A 13,734-nucleotide genomic window follows, 5' to 3' on the forward strand; every position below is an offset into this window, starting at 1 on the left:
ACCCTTACAAAATTGATTAGTCAAAGTATATCTCAGTTATGTATTTTGTATTTTTCCCCCTAATTTTGCCTAGCTGCAATTAGGTTATTCTCAACATCGTTTATACAAGGCAACTCAAATATTTAAATGTGTGCCATTTTTTCACTTAAGTGATGCTACTCTGTGTGTCATATCAATTGTTTTTGCAAGATATTACAGCTACCATATTTTTTCACATTACAAAGTCCTGAATTAATGAACAGGTTACGTTCCTGGAAATTGACTGTTAAGCATAATGTCCAGTAGTTAAATCATGTTTCCCCATAAGGAACACTGGTTATATCCTGAGTTACATTCCTAGACCTGCATTGTAAAAACTTAAAAACTGGCTTGTCACATGCCGGGCGCAACTGGGGGATGACGCGTCGTAGCACAGCCAAAAAATCTAAACTTTGTTAGCTCTGATAAAGCAAGCATGAATTTGTAAACAGATTAGTTCAGTGATCTTGTCAAGAGCGAGGTTGTGAGAGAGAAGAACAGGAGAAAGTAAATTTTACATACACCAGTGACGTGACAGTGCTGTGGCAGGCCCGTAACTTTGCAGACCATGATCTCATATTGATTTCTATTCACAATGGACCGTGCTTCATCCATTAACTGGCAACTTAACTGGCAAATAGCCACCATTTGCACAGCAGTGAAACTAGAAAATTTTGTTCACGGTATGGTGACAGCTACATCACTGTTTGCAGCAGCGAGGACATGTTCTGCGAGTGTAAACAAAATCCTTCACATTCCTAGAAGAATATTTTCAACTTCATCAGTGGGTTCACGAACTGGTGACGGCACTGTCTCGACTAGTGTGTGTAGGTTGGCCTGAAGTTCGTGTGTGCATGACAAGTGACTATTTCCCCTAACATGCCTATGATATAGGGGTGCGTAGACAATGGATGAAGGAAGTAAACTCACAGCGATTTATGTTTTTTTTTTTTTTTTCACCCATACCGATGTAGAATTAAACATGTACATAATAAGATTTCACTGGATGCAACAAACTTAATCTTTATTTATTTCGGGTAAACACACCGCGAACGCACAGTGCCAATACAATGAAGGACTAATGACTGGCCACAAAACTGTTTGGAATAGAATGGCTTGTGTAAAATCACTGTCTGGCAATTCAGAGAATGACTTGCACAGATTCCCTAAACATAACTGACTGCACGGGCTGGTAGAAGGGGTTGTCGTTTTCTTTGCCACATGCATTTTACCTTCTTTTTTCCCAGGCGTGGGAGAAAAGATAATGCCGAACTCTTTTAAAACGGCTGTGTCATCCTTCAATAACCATTACGCATGCATGCAAAAATTATTCAGCAGTGCAGTGCTTTTATGAGGCTATTAAAGAAGTACCAACCCTGCCCATTATTAAGTTGTGATGCAGAAATGTCTGTTGTAACAAGTTTGGCATCCAATGACCAAATTAAAGGCAACAGAATGTTCATTAACCGAGGACATGCTGTACTTTAAATTAATTTAAATGGACGTTTAAAATAATCTGAAAAGTCTAAATAAAATTACAAATTACAGGGCAACACAAGTGACAAAAACAAAATTACACTGACCTAGGAATCAACAGAGATCCTAACAGTCAAATATCATCATTAAAATGGAAGAAACTACACATAAATACACAAAAAGTAGGTACATTCACAGAAAACATAAATTTTGACAAAATCCTTGTTAGTAAAATAGGACTAAAGATAAACAAATAAAGATGTAACAAATTACATGCATGTAGCTCATAGTCTACAACCTGAAGAAAAACCAGGACTAAAATAAACGGTAACAGTAATACAAAGGCCAAGTCAAATATAGCGGAAAGAGACAATGAAAACAAACAAACAATAAAATAAAACGGAGAAGACAAGATTCCAGGCTGTACATCATCATGAAATCTCATGGCATCTTCTCTTTAATATTTTATTGTTTACGTTCATTGTGTCCTCTATATTTAGGTTTGCTTTGTTTTACTGTGGGTGTGGTCTGTGGTTTATTTTCCAGTTTTTATTGTTAGGATCTCTGTTGTTTCCTAGATGTCTTGTCTTCTGAGTTTTAGACACTTATGTTGTAATTAATCATCTTTGCAAACTATGTTACACAATGGGAGTCTATTCAAACATTTTTATGTTTTTTAGTGTTATGTTATAAAAGAGTGATTCATTTTTTTGTTGTTTGCAGAAAATTTTGGAGAGCAAGCGGGATAAACTGAAAGAACAGCTAGACGAAGCAAAGAAGTTGAAAGAGAACATTGATAGGAGAAGTGTGCACGTGTCTAAGATACTGTACAAGTACTTCAACGAAGAGGAGTATGCAGACTACGATCACTTCATAAACATGAAGGCTAAACTGATAATGGACTCTCGTGAGATTGCAGACAAAATCAAACTCGGCGAAGAGCAGTTGGCTGCGTTAAAGGAGACGTTAACTTCCCCTGACTGATGTGTGCATAAGTGTTGCTGTAATGTGTACATACGTGCAATTGTGCTGGATGCAAGTGTTGTGTGCTTGATGGTCAGGTACCAGTACCTACTCTCCTAATGCTCGTTCCGTGAACATGCCGCATGTGATTTAACAGTTTTGCTTCGTCTCGTCTTCACCTTTCTTGGCGCGAGGAATCGTAGACTCGTCGACCAATGAGGGGTTTCACAAGGTGCTCGACTCGGTCGACCGACGGCAGCTAGCACAGTTCCCTGTGGGTCAAGTTGTGATGCGACCAGACGAGGGAGCTCGGGCTGCTTCCAGCTGGCGTCCCCGACACCTCTAGCCACTTGGGTCGCCTGGTGTTGACAGGAGCAACTGGCCTAGATGGTGGGGGTACCGCTATGCAGCAGCCGATTGCTACTGCTCAGTTTCTCCTTGCTGTGTAGATCTTGTACATAACATATATTCCTGCTAAACTTCAGCTGATTTACTCTGGTGTCAGTGAGGCTGCAGTCTCAACTTAAATGCTTATTAAGTGAAAGAGCTGAATTTATGCACATTTGGATCATCAGCTATGTTCCAACTTATTTTTTGTTGTTTTTTATAATGAAGCTAAATAAAATTATATTTGTTCAAGAGGAACATGTAGAGAACTTTTTTATCACCAAAATCCAATATTATAATTAACTGTAATGCATTACCAACACAATTGTATTTTCATTCTCTGACAAAATTCAAAAATAAGCAAAACAAATATGAAAGTACTTGTAACTGGTCATAGTAATGTTCAAAGGTTCCTGTAGAATGCATTTTTTCGATTTCCGAAACTATAAGTAATGTGGTTTTTGTGGTTGAAGCTGAAACCCCATTCTCACACAAGTACATATGTACTTTTATTAATACAGCTATTGAAAATTAAAAAAGTGTAGCAAAAAAAAACGAAGCATATTATTTTGCATCAAACACAAAAATTAATTTATATAATACACATGGTGCTCTACTGCTGCCATTTTAGCTATGATACCAACTTGTCATTTAAGACGAGATTACTTATTTCAAGAGTATGATGGAGGAATGAAAAAAAATTGACTTCGAAAAAAACTCTTTTTTTTTTTATTGTAAACCTTAACTATCACTTCTACAGTTCCTTACCCCAAACTAGTGTGTAATTTTCCACACTAACTACCACATAGTCATGATAGTAAATCTGCAATTATTAACAGGTACTAATTTTTTTCTTGCCACAGTATATCATTTTACAAACTCAATAAATAATTTTTGCTTACAATTTTAATTAAACCTTTGACTTAGAGAGTATATCATCAAAAAATAAATTATAGCTTTTTAAATAAATTCAAATAAAATAAATTCTATGGCATACATTATTCTAGCAATATACATGAAAGTTTATGCATTTCTGTTTAAAACTTTTGAAATATCAATTCAAGTCATTATTTTATAATGAATTAGCACTATTACAACAATCTGAATGCATGAACAGAATATACATAGTATCAGTTAATTCTACACAAGCTTTGAATCACAAGTACAGTTACTTAAGTAAGAGCACATAATGTGTTGTATAAGGTTTACTCATATTCAATTCAAGAAGTAATCTCTCTTTAAGCATCACTAGAGATGTGTAAAGTAGACTATATAAACACATATAATTAATTTAAAAAGTTCTACTGATTAAAAAAAAAAAAAAAAAAAAATGGAAGAAACAAAGCTGAAATAAAGTTTTAAAGGAAGAAGTGAAATACAATGTTCACAAAAGGCTGGAGTTTTCAAGATGGGTCAACAGTGGTTCAATATTACTGGCATGTCTCAAAAATCAAAACAAATATTTCTAATGAATGCTTTGTTAATGAGTTGCTAACAATTATACAATTATACAAAATTAGGCTATAATTAAACAGACCAAGTCTCAAGTCTCAAGTGCTAATTTTTTAACAAATAATAAATATTTTGATAATTAGAGAATATTACATGAACTAAATAATTTGATATTAATGTAATTTAAAATGTCAAATCTGATTTAAAGTTACATAGTTTCTCTTTATGTACTTACAAGATGTCAGTTCTGATTGTATGAACTTAGTGCGTTTCTGGAATCAGCCACAGTATACACAAACAATGTGAGATAAAACAGCCACTGAATGTTATTGAAGACAAAAAAAAATAAGTTCAGCCACTCTAGATGGCAACAGACATCAAGGGCATTGAACAAGCATCACACTCAGGTTTTAACACTCGCCATCCGCGGAGGAGAGAATACCATTTTTATTATTGATGGGAAGTTACGTACAGCCTAGTAAAATTTCAATGTAATTTCACTTACAGTAAATCCCATGTAAAGAAATTCCACATTGTAAATTCATATTTCTTCCTTGAATCTCAACATATGGCCATACGTATATTCGTCTCGTTTATAACTACAGTTGTGTCGATACAAATCGGCAGAAGCTGATTTTGCCAATATTTAGTTAAATCAGTGTTTCTGCCAATTCACGATACACTTGTTAATTTTCGGCCGATATTATTGAAAAAATTAAAGGTGCCTGTCACACCCTAAAAAATCCTTTTCACTTTTCCTACTACTGCATACTTTGAACTCACATCATTTCTTAGCTACATGTGCAAGCCGTACATATCACCGCCACAGTAAAGTTAGATAAGAAAAAGAAACTTGCATTATTTTGAGCCTGGTACCACTACAAACAACGGAAAATACCAAACTGCTTGAACTACAAAGAAATGTTCATAATATTGTGACAGAGACATTTTTTTTTTAAATAAACTTTCTTAAGGCTTTTAAAATCAAATAAAAAAGTAACCAAATTTCATAGGACTTCACATAACATAAATTACATTTACTGTTTCCCGTGCAAAGTGACCACATGAAGTGCATTTCCGTATAAATGTTAGGTACCGTAAATTTTTGCCACCGCACACGTTGAGATGGTATTAGAATTCCCGATCTGGAATTGCAAACATGTACAAAGTCTTGCAATTTTGTACATATTAAATTCATTTTTTCAAACTTTGTATTTTGCAAATCAATACATTTCATGGTTAAATATTATTAAATAATCTTATTTTATATATTTATATATTAATTAAATTTTCCAGCCTCCATTAATAAATTCATGTTTCAATAAGCAAACTAATGAGTCGTTACCAAACAAATGAAAAGAAGCTAATAATGAGAGTTAAAAAAGGAGAGGTTATGTTCCATTTATACACTAAAATACATGTGTATCTGCAGTGCATACTTTAATAAAATAATGAGTTGCTTTGTGTCATTTAATAAATTGATAAAAAATTTTTTTTTTTAACCAAAATGTGTTTTTTCCTGTGTTGGTTCGAAATCGGTAACAGGTGTATCAGCAAAATTGTGAATCGTACAGCTCTATTTATAATGTTTCTAATGCATCAACGATTCTCGTGTAAGGCATTTGTATGGCACCTTCATTATTCACAAAACAATAAAAGTTTTTAGCTCAAGTTCAATGTTTACGAAAAGTCATAAATATAGTTATGCGGGATAATTGTGGAACATTCTGCAGAAAACAGCAACTATCCACTACCGCTGTAGGTGCAAGGATATTTTGTACTAAGGGACAGCTAACCAAGATCTTTAGACCTATTTGTACTGGCAGCACTGCAGTCAGTATAGACTTGATGGTAGTAAATTAAGTTTTGCTTTAGTTTATACAGCAAGCATTCTAAAAGTTTTTTTTGTGAACCTTAATGTGGTTCCATTTTTTTAAGAAAGGGTATTTTTTAAAGCAACTTAACTTAACTTAACCATCATCCATACTTTTTTATAGTATTTTAATGTAGCTAAAGTAACCAACTGTTCACACAATTTCACAGTACTTTTAACGTACATAACCTAACTACTTGTTACAACAAACTACTTTAAGTATATAAACATCCTCCTACAGAATTTTAAGTTATAAAAAAATATATGCCTGGAAGTTAAAAAAAAAAAAAGCATTTCAGTGGTGTGTTTTTTTAAAATAAATCTTTTGGAAAAGAGGCTTTTTCTTCAGAATCAACCAAAATACTCGTTTCAACTCATAACGTACAGAATACAAATTTTAAGGGAGTAAGAGGCAAAAATAAACTTCTGATATAGAATTTTATAACCAACAAAGTTGTTTCACCGATTTTTTTTTACAGCTTTTATGTTATTGTACTGGCTTTTTGCACTACTTTTGCCTTATTTTAAAATTGCCTTTGGTAAATTTTTTTCTGAGGTCTCTATATAATAAAGCACTTTAACTCACACTGATGAAATGTTTATTATGAATCCTTAAATTTTTTTTTCAAAAATAAGCAATTTGTTGATAAGATAATAGTTTATTAAAATAGTACTTATGAACAAATCAATACTTTGAACGGGGCATATATAACGTCTCTCCTAGCCAAAAGAAATATAAACATTGATTCGAGCCTGACGCCTGATGTTTAATGAGCAGCCATCATGAGTTCATTTTCAGTTGCTTGTTGCTAGAAAATAGAAGTTTTATTACCTAAACCTGATATAACAGACATCTAGATGTATACGTACTAGCAAGGGGAAGAAAGGGAAGAGAGAAGAACAATAAGTGCACTGTGCCGTGATGTCTCACAAGGACCTTCCTTCTAGGCAGGCTGCAGTGACTGCATTTTGAATTGATTTTGTTTCCAATTCTTTTAATATTACATATTGAGTTACAATTATTAAGAGTAGCACTATACAACCCATACACTTAATAACTATTACTACTGCTAGAAAAAAATATGTTGAATAATTTTTTATGGCAATAGCTTATATTTCTGCGAGGTGTTCTTGGTAATAAAATAATTTTATACGTACAGTACTATGATCCTGTAGGTGCTGCAGATAATCAAGACTTGACTATACAAACAATCTTATGTGCTAGAAAAAAAAACTTTTGAAAACATTTGTGCATTACTGGGTTGTATACAATTAGGACAGAAGTAGCACTTACATTCACAAATTTTTTTGATGTACTCCCAGACTTGCCAACCTTTACGATTTTTTCGTAAAATGTACGAAAATCACGTCCATTTTACGATTGCACGAGGATGTCTGATTTTTTTACTAATTTTAAGTATGAGACGTTTATTAAAACATATATTTTCTTTCCGCCTTAAATGTTTTATTGTATGGTTTGTGAAAGCTGTTGCCATGTGTTGTTGCTGTGGAAACGAGTGCGGTAATTGAGTTATATTATTGGTCGAAGGCCAGCGAACCACGTAATTTGTTGTTCTATTGTATATCTTTCTTTATTGGCTGCCTGAGTTACATTGATGCGCTTACAACCAATCACGAACCAGTTTAAATAGCATTTTTAGTTTGGCAAGATGGTGTCGTGCATTAGCATATGTTGTGATTATTCCGTTAAAGTTGAGCCAATTTTGAATTTGTTTATTACAGGTTAGGAAACAAATTTATTGCATGTTTTTAATAAAAACGTTTTATGTGCACAATTAACGGAAGTGGAATCAAGTGAAGAAGAAAATGCCCCCGAAACATGATACACATTTTTCTCAGGCATTTCGCGATACATACACGCAGGATTTTCCGTGTATTCTTAAATCAAGCAAGGGAACACAGTTCACATTTTGTTCAGTGTGCAGATGCGACATCAACATTGGGCACAGCGGAAGATATGACATCAATCTCCACGTGAACTGTTCAAAACATCTCGCAAATGTTAAAAGTGTCACAGTCAGTTCAAATGTTACTGATTATTTCGCTAAAAATAACAGCACAGACAATGCTGTGATATGCGCATAATGTATGTTTACAAACTTTTTGAACATAATAATTTCCTTTAAATGTTTCGGGTCACACCGGCCCATAAACAGAAAAATGTTTTCAAATTCTGAAGTAGCAAAAAAATTTGGTTGCGCAAGAACAAAGTCGACGGCTATCGTGAAAGAAATAGCAACAGATGCAACTGATAAAATTGTTTGTAATTTACAAACTGTGGCATTTTCAGTCGCGACCGACGGCAGCAATTACTCTGAATCCAAATTATATCCACTAGTAGTAACATTTTGTGATGCAAGTTTGAAAATGATAGTGTCAAGGTTGCTTTCATTACCAGTACTCCAGGGAGATTATACTGGAAGAAATATTGGGGGGGTTAGTTATTTCAGAATTGCGACGTTTAAATATTCTGTTGGAACAAGGAACAAAGTTTTTTCTTTGATGTGATACTAAGCAAAAATGTTTCCATAATGGTAAATAATGAGCATGATTGTTGGTCTGCAATGTTAATGTATGTTGAAACGATTACATAATTTCGATTACTAGAAAAAAATGTGATATGAAAGTTTATTAATTTTTAAATTGCCGCGAGCAGTTTACACGTGTTATATTATTTTTTATGTATTTTACTAATTGAGGGTTTCAAAAGTTGGCAAGTCTGTACTCCTTAGCATGGTTCAATGCAAAAATCTGAAATCTAAAATAAATTAAATACGTAATACTCTTTTTTTTTTCATTTCTTTAACATTTTTTTCGAAAATGTGCAAAAAAATCAAGTTTTTATGAGTAGAGTCATCAGAAACACTTTTTTTTTTTTTGCATTTTCCTTTCAAGCTCAAATAACAGAAAACGGAGGCACAAAAGTAAGTACTCTACATGTCCCACAATGGTTTTGAATCACTATCGTAGTTAGCAAATGCCTGATAGTCCTGTGTACTGGATTTATATTTACAAAAATATTTCACAACTTCAATTAACATTAATTTTTGATGTAAATTAGCTATTTTAATTTTCCTTGTAAAATACTCGATAGAAACTAGTATCAATAAAAAAAACATTAACTCTTTCAAATGTAACAAGGAGCATGATGAAATTAAAAAAGGATATTTATGGAGTTGCTTTGAAGTTGAGAGACTTTTAATTTAGGATATTAATTTGTAACATTTAAATGAAAATTTTCTGACTCAGGCATTTTTGTTATTTCGCTGGGCTGTGGCACTCTGTAAGAGGGGGAATCTAAAAATAAACCAGCCAGAGAGAGAGAAAGTGGGTAAGCGAGTACGTGTGTGCGCGCACGTGTAAGAGTGAGACTGTGTGGCCATTAAATGTGCGTGAACAACACGTTTCTATTTCGACAAGTTTTTGTGACGCAACTGTGTCCAAACAATGTTTTTGCGTGAGATTTCCTATGCTTTCTACTGCAACATTTCATTCATGACAAAACTGTTGTAAAGAGTATGCTTGTTATTATTTTAGAACGGCAAGTATTTTCTCTCTTGGGGAAGGCGACAGGTATAAAACTGGGGAAGAGAAACACTTTTCCTTTGTTTTTGTTAGTGTTTAGAAGGGGGGGAAGGGCCATAAAGGATGGAGAGGGGAAGGATGCTGTACTTCACTTGTATTTTACTGGAGTCAGATTATTGGTGTGACTCATATTCAAGGGCGACTCTTACCATGAAAAAGTTTGAATTTTTTGCCCAAAATTAAGGGTGCGACCCATACGAAAGGGCAACTCTTTTGCGAGTAAATATGGTATTTTCAGTTAAGCAGATGTTAAATAATAGAAATGTATTTCATACGGTTGTTACTTTTTAATGAAGAACAGTACAAATTATGTTCATATGTAAAAGGATATTTGTAGGCCATTTTAAGAAACAGTATTAACTACAGCATATACTACAATTTTTAAGGCTAGAACTCACAAAGGTGTTAAAACTTTTGTCTGCAATATATGTTAACGTAAACAAGATTATGGCAATGATATGTTAAATCACCGCAAATACGTCTAAACAAAACTGAAAGTTACAGTAAAAGATGTAAAATCAGCCGGCATCGCTAACAACTTTGATATCAATTATCTACATTTATTATAATAAAACGGCAGGAAAAGATAGCATCACATGCTTCAAAACTTAGGTCATGTGTAACAAATGCCTATTAAATCATTTGCATCAACTAATAACGTTTTCTACTGAACTGCAATGTACGAAGTTAACGATTATATATTAAATCCTAGATTACTCCAGGATTTTATCAGTGAGGTTTCACTGAGTTTTATTGTTTCCCTACAACAAATGGTCAAAAACTCCAATTTTTTCAGCTATCAAATTAGGCTTGAGTTGAATACTTAAACTCAACTCAACATTCTGAGTACTCTTGCACCCTTTCAAAAAGTTGGTAAGATTATTGTTCACCAAAAATAATCTCACATTGCACCACACTATACAAATTAAACTAAATAACACAGACATAATGTAAACCATATACTCGCCAGAAGAATCCCACAAGCAAGCATAGTTATTAATTTTACATGTTTTCAAACATACATTCAATTGGACCCAAAGCATGTTCGAAATGACAAAACTGCAGGACTTGTGATCGTCAGATTGCCACCTGTGATCAGATGGGGGAACAACCCCATCATGCACATGTGTTTACTTATATGACCACTCAACATTGAATTCATATCAACTACTGAGAGTAAGTAAGTGAAGACTTTAATTTCCTCAAACATAATTAGAAAAAATATATATATATCTCACAATCAAAACAAATAAAAAAAAATGGTTTGCTTCTTACAAAGATAACATGAATATAAATAACCCTACCTAACACAGTTAGACTGTCTTCTGTCCAGAACATACAGACTGGTTGGCTGGACGCTCAGCTGTGTGATGGAATCCAGAAGCCACTTCTCGGACACGCAGGTGATTCTCTGGTCACGCGCCCTCAGGCCGACGGCAATGTCTGCGTCCTTGACGGAGCCGGCCAACTTACCCCCGCACAGCCGCACCAGCTCCTTCAGGTCCTCCGGAGGGGGCTTGCTCTGCTTGGCGATCAGCATGGGTCCACACGGCCTGAACAGGTCCAGCTTGAAGCCGGGCCCCAGGCACTCTCTCTCCACACGGCTCTGCTGCAGAGCATCCCCGGCCTTCCACTACCCCACTACACATGTCCACATCATTGCGACTAATGTCTGTCAGCAATCTTCTATACAAAGTACGAGACAGTCATAGTTCCATGCCAGAGTAAAAAAAGCCTTTTCATTTTGCATTAATTTATCTTGTGTAAATAAAAAAAGTTTCACCGTGTGTTTAAATTATAATTTTAAAATATTTGATATCCGTAAATAAACTGATTATGCGTTAGAAATTTGAATTCCATAAAAAAAAAAAAGATTCAGAGAAACATAATTTTATGGTTTTACTATTAAATAAATTTTTTTTAACCGAAATTAAATATTTCCAAGTTGTTTCCAAACAATAATTTCTTTGTATAGTATATTTATTTCGACTAAAATAAATAACTCAACGAAAATAAAATGTTTCTAATACATACAACCAAACATCGCTAATCATAATTTCTCAAATTGCAGAATGCTTTTTTTTTTGTCTTAGAACATTTCATCAGCCACATACAAAACAATTATTGTACTATCCATGGTTTTATGATATTTTATGAATTAAATTTTTACTTGTTTTCTGTTCCACTTCATTAAGAAACACTCACTAACATAGTTCACAAAACAATTTCACAACTGCTAATATCATAACCATAAGAACAACTAAAAGATGCACTGCCAAATAGTGTTGGCCATACTTGTAGAAAAAAAGTGTTTTTCTGATACTCTACATTAGTGCTGCACTTATATCATTCACAATTGTTTTAAAAATATAAAACCACACAACAAACAATGTCACAGTCAGCACTAGTCTAAGTGGTATTAGGAAACCATGGAAAACCATAATCAGGTTGGCTGGACAATAATACAAAATGGGTCTTCCAATATTTTTAACAACCACGCCACCTCACTCGGTTCTCACCTGCCCAAAAGGACAGTCAAATATCTGGTGCACCAACAACAAAAGGATTCATGACCAGTTGCACCATTCTGCTCTTTGATCCACGATTCAATGATCTTAGCCCAAGAATAATCACTAGATCATTCCTCTAAACGTTACACCAACACGTAACTGGGTCAACACCATCTTCGCTCGCGTGAACAAAAGTTCATAAATTTTCAATCTGCTGCAACCACAGCATAGAATAAATAGTAGTGAGGCAACTGTCAAAGAAATGTTTGCGGTATTTCTATTGGTGGGCTGGAGTGATATGACGTTGCTACAATCGATTGTGACAGCGAGAAAATGGTTGATACAGCTGCTACAAGATAGCAGCTCATATGGTCATTGGCTCATCTCTTTTGATTTGTAATAACGACTGAAAACACATAATAGTATTTTAAACATTATAAAATGAAGCAGCATTAAATATAAATAGGTTTTAAAAAATGCAGCCATTTATTTAGTATAGAAAGTTAGTTCAAATATCTTATTAAAACATTAAAATAGGAGGAAAAAACATTTAAATCATTTTGTGGTTATAACACTGAAAAAAACCAGCCTTTTTAACAAATGTGTTAAATATAATCATTAATTTAGTAAATCATGATCTAATATTTTTGCCTGATTTACATAAAAACATGCATAAGTCTGTGAAAATCCCATACATGTCTACTGTACTGAACCACCAGGACTGTTGGTTCATCTAGAAGTTCTTTGCTCAGCTCTCAAAAACACAATGGTGCAACAGATAATGGTGTCAAACCATCATCAAAAACCAGTTTATGAAACGAGATCATGCTCCAACTCTAATGGTACACCTGGCTATAAGCCAGGAGTTGGATGGGGGTAGTGAATAGTTTCTTTTCCCTCCCTCTACCTTCATTGTTAAAAAGCTGATAACTGTGAAACTGTCTGTGCTTGGCTGAAGACCAGAACTGTGTAGCTATAGCAATCACAAAAAAATTTAATCAAGAAAGATACAGTGTGTTTGAGCTAGTTTTAACATGTTGAAATTAACTTCTGATATTCATTCCTGACCACATATGTATAGAATTCAACTAGATGAAGTTTTACACTTGTTCCAACGTCTTCATAACTGAAAGAAAACACATTTAACAAGAATGCAGTGGTCAGATAAGCTGTACTGCACTACAATGATCACATGACCTCAATACAGCAAGAGCTCTTTAATCCAGCCTTTTATAACTTAGTATTTATCGAGCAGCTAGCATAACAAATTTTTCAGGTGGATTACTGTTTTTGATCTTGACTGCTGGCTATTTTATTTTACTCAAGAGTTTATTGTTACCAATGGTTTTCATTTCATTACTATGTTTCCTGTTTTGTAGTCGGTTACATTTGATGGGTAAATTTCTGTAATGGTTTTTTGAAGAATACCAATTCTCACATGTATTTGTT

At 34.0% G+C, this 13,734-nt stretch overlaps 2 protein-coding genes across 5 annotated transcripts in view; one reads left to right on the forward strand and one right to left on the reverse strand.

Moving 5' to 3' along the window:
• The window catches only part of LOC134545119 (uncharacterized), a 485,066-nt gene extending 480,891 nt beyond the window's left edge, over positions 1-4,175 (forward strand). Inside the window, exon 15 of the mRNA XM_063388552.1 lies at positions 2,218-4,175. Coding sequence (XP_063244622.1) covers positions 2,218-2,478 — 261 coding nt within the window. The 3' untranslated portion in view covers positions 2,479-4,175. The remainder of the gene's footprint in view (positions 1-2,217) is intronic.
• The window catches only part of LOC134545131 (microcephalin), a 45,346-nt gene continuing 35,162 nt past the window's right edge, over positions 3,551-13,734 (reverse strand). For 2 of the 4 annotated variants that reach the window (XM_063388557.1, XM_063388555.1), the window contains exon 6: positions 3,551-11,381. In XM_063388557.1, coding sequence (XP_063244627.1) covers positions 11,076-11,381 — 306 coding nt within the window. In that variant the 3' untranslated portion in view covers positions 3,551-11,075. Of the gene's footprint in view, positions 11,385-13,734 lie in introns of all 4 variants that reach the window. The other 2 variants (XM_063388556.1, XM_063388554.1) reach the window with 1 other exon arrangement.

The sequence above is a fragment of the Bacillus rossius genome, chromosome 1 (assembly GCF_032445375.1).
Source record: "Bacillus rossius redtenbacheri isolate Brsri chromosome 1, Brsri_v3, whole genome shotgun sequence".
Classification (NCBI taxonomy): Eukaryota; Metazoa; Arthropoda; class Insecta; order Phasmatodea; family Bacillidae; genus Bacillus; species Bacillus rossius.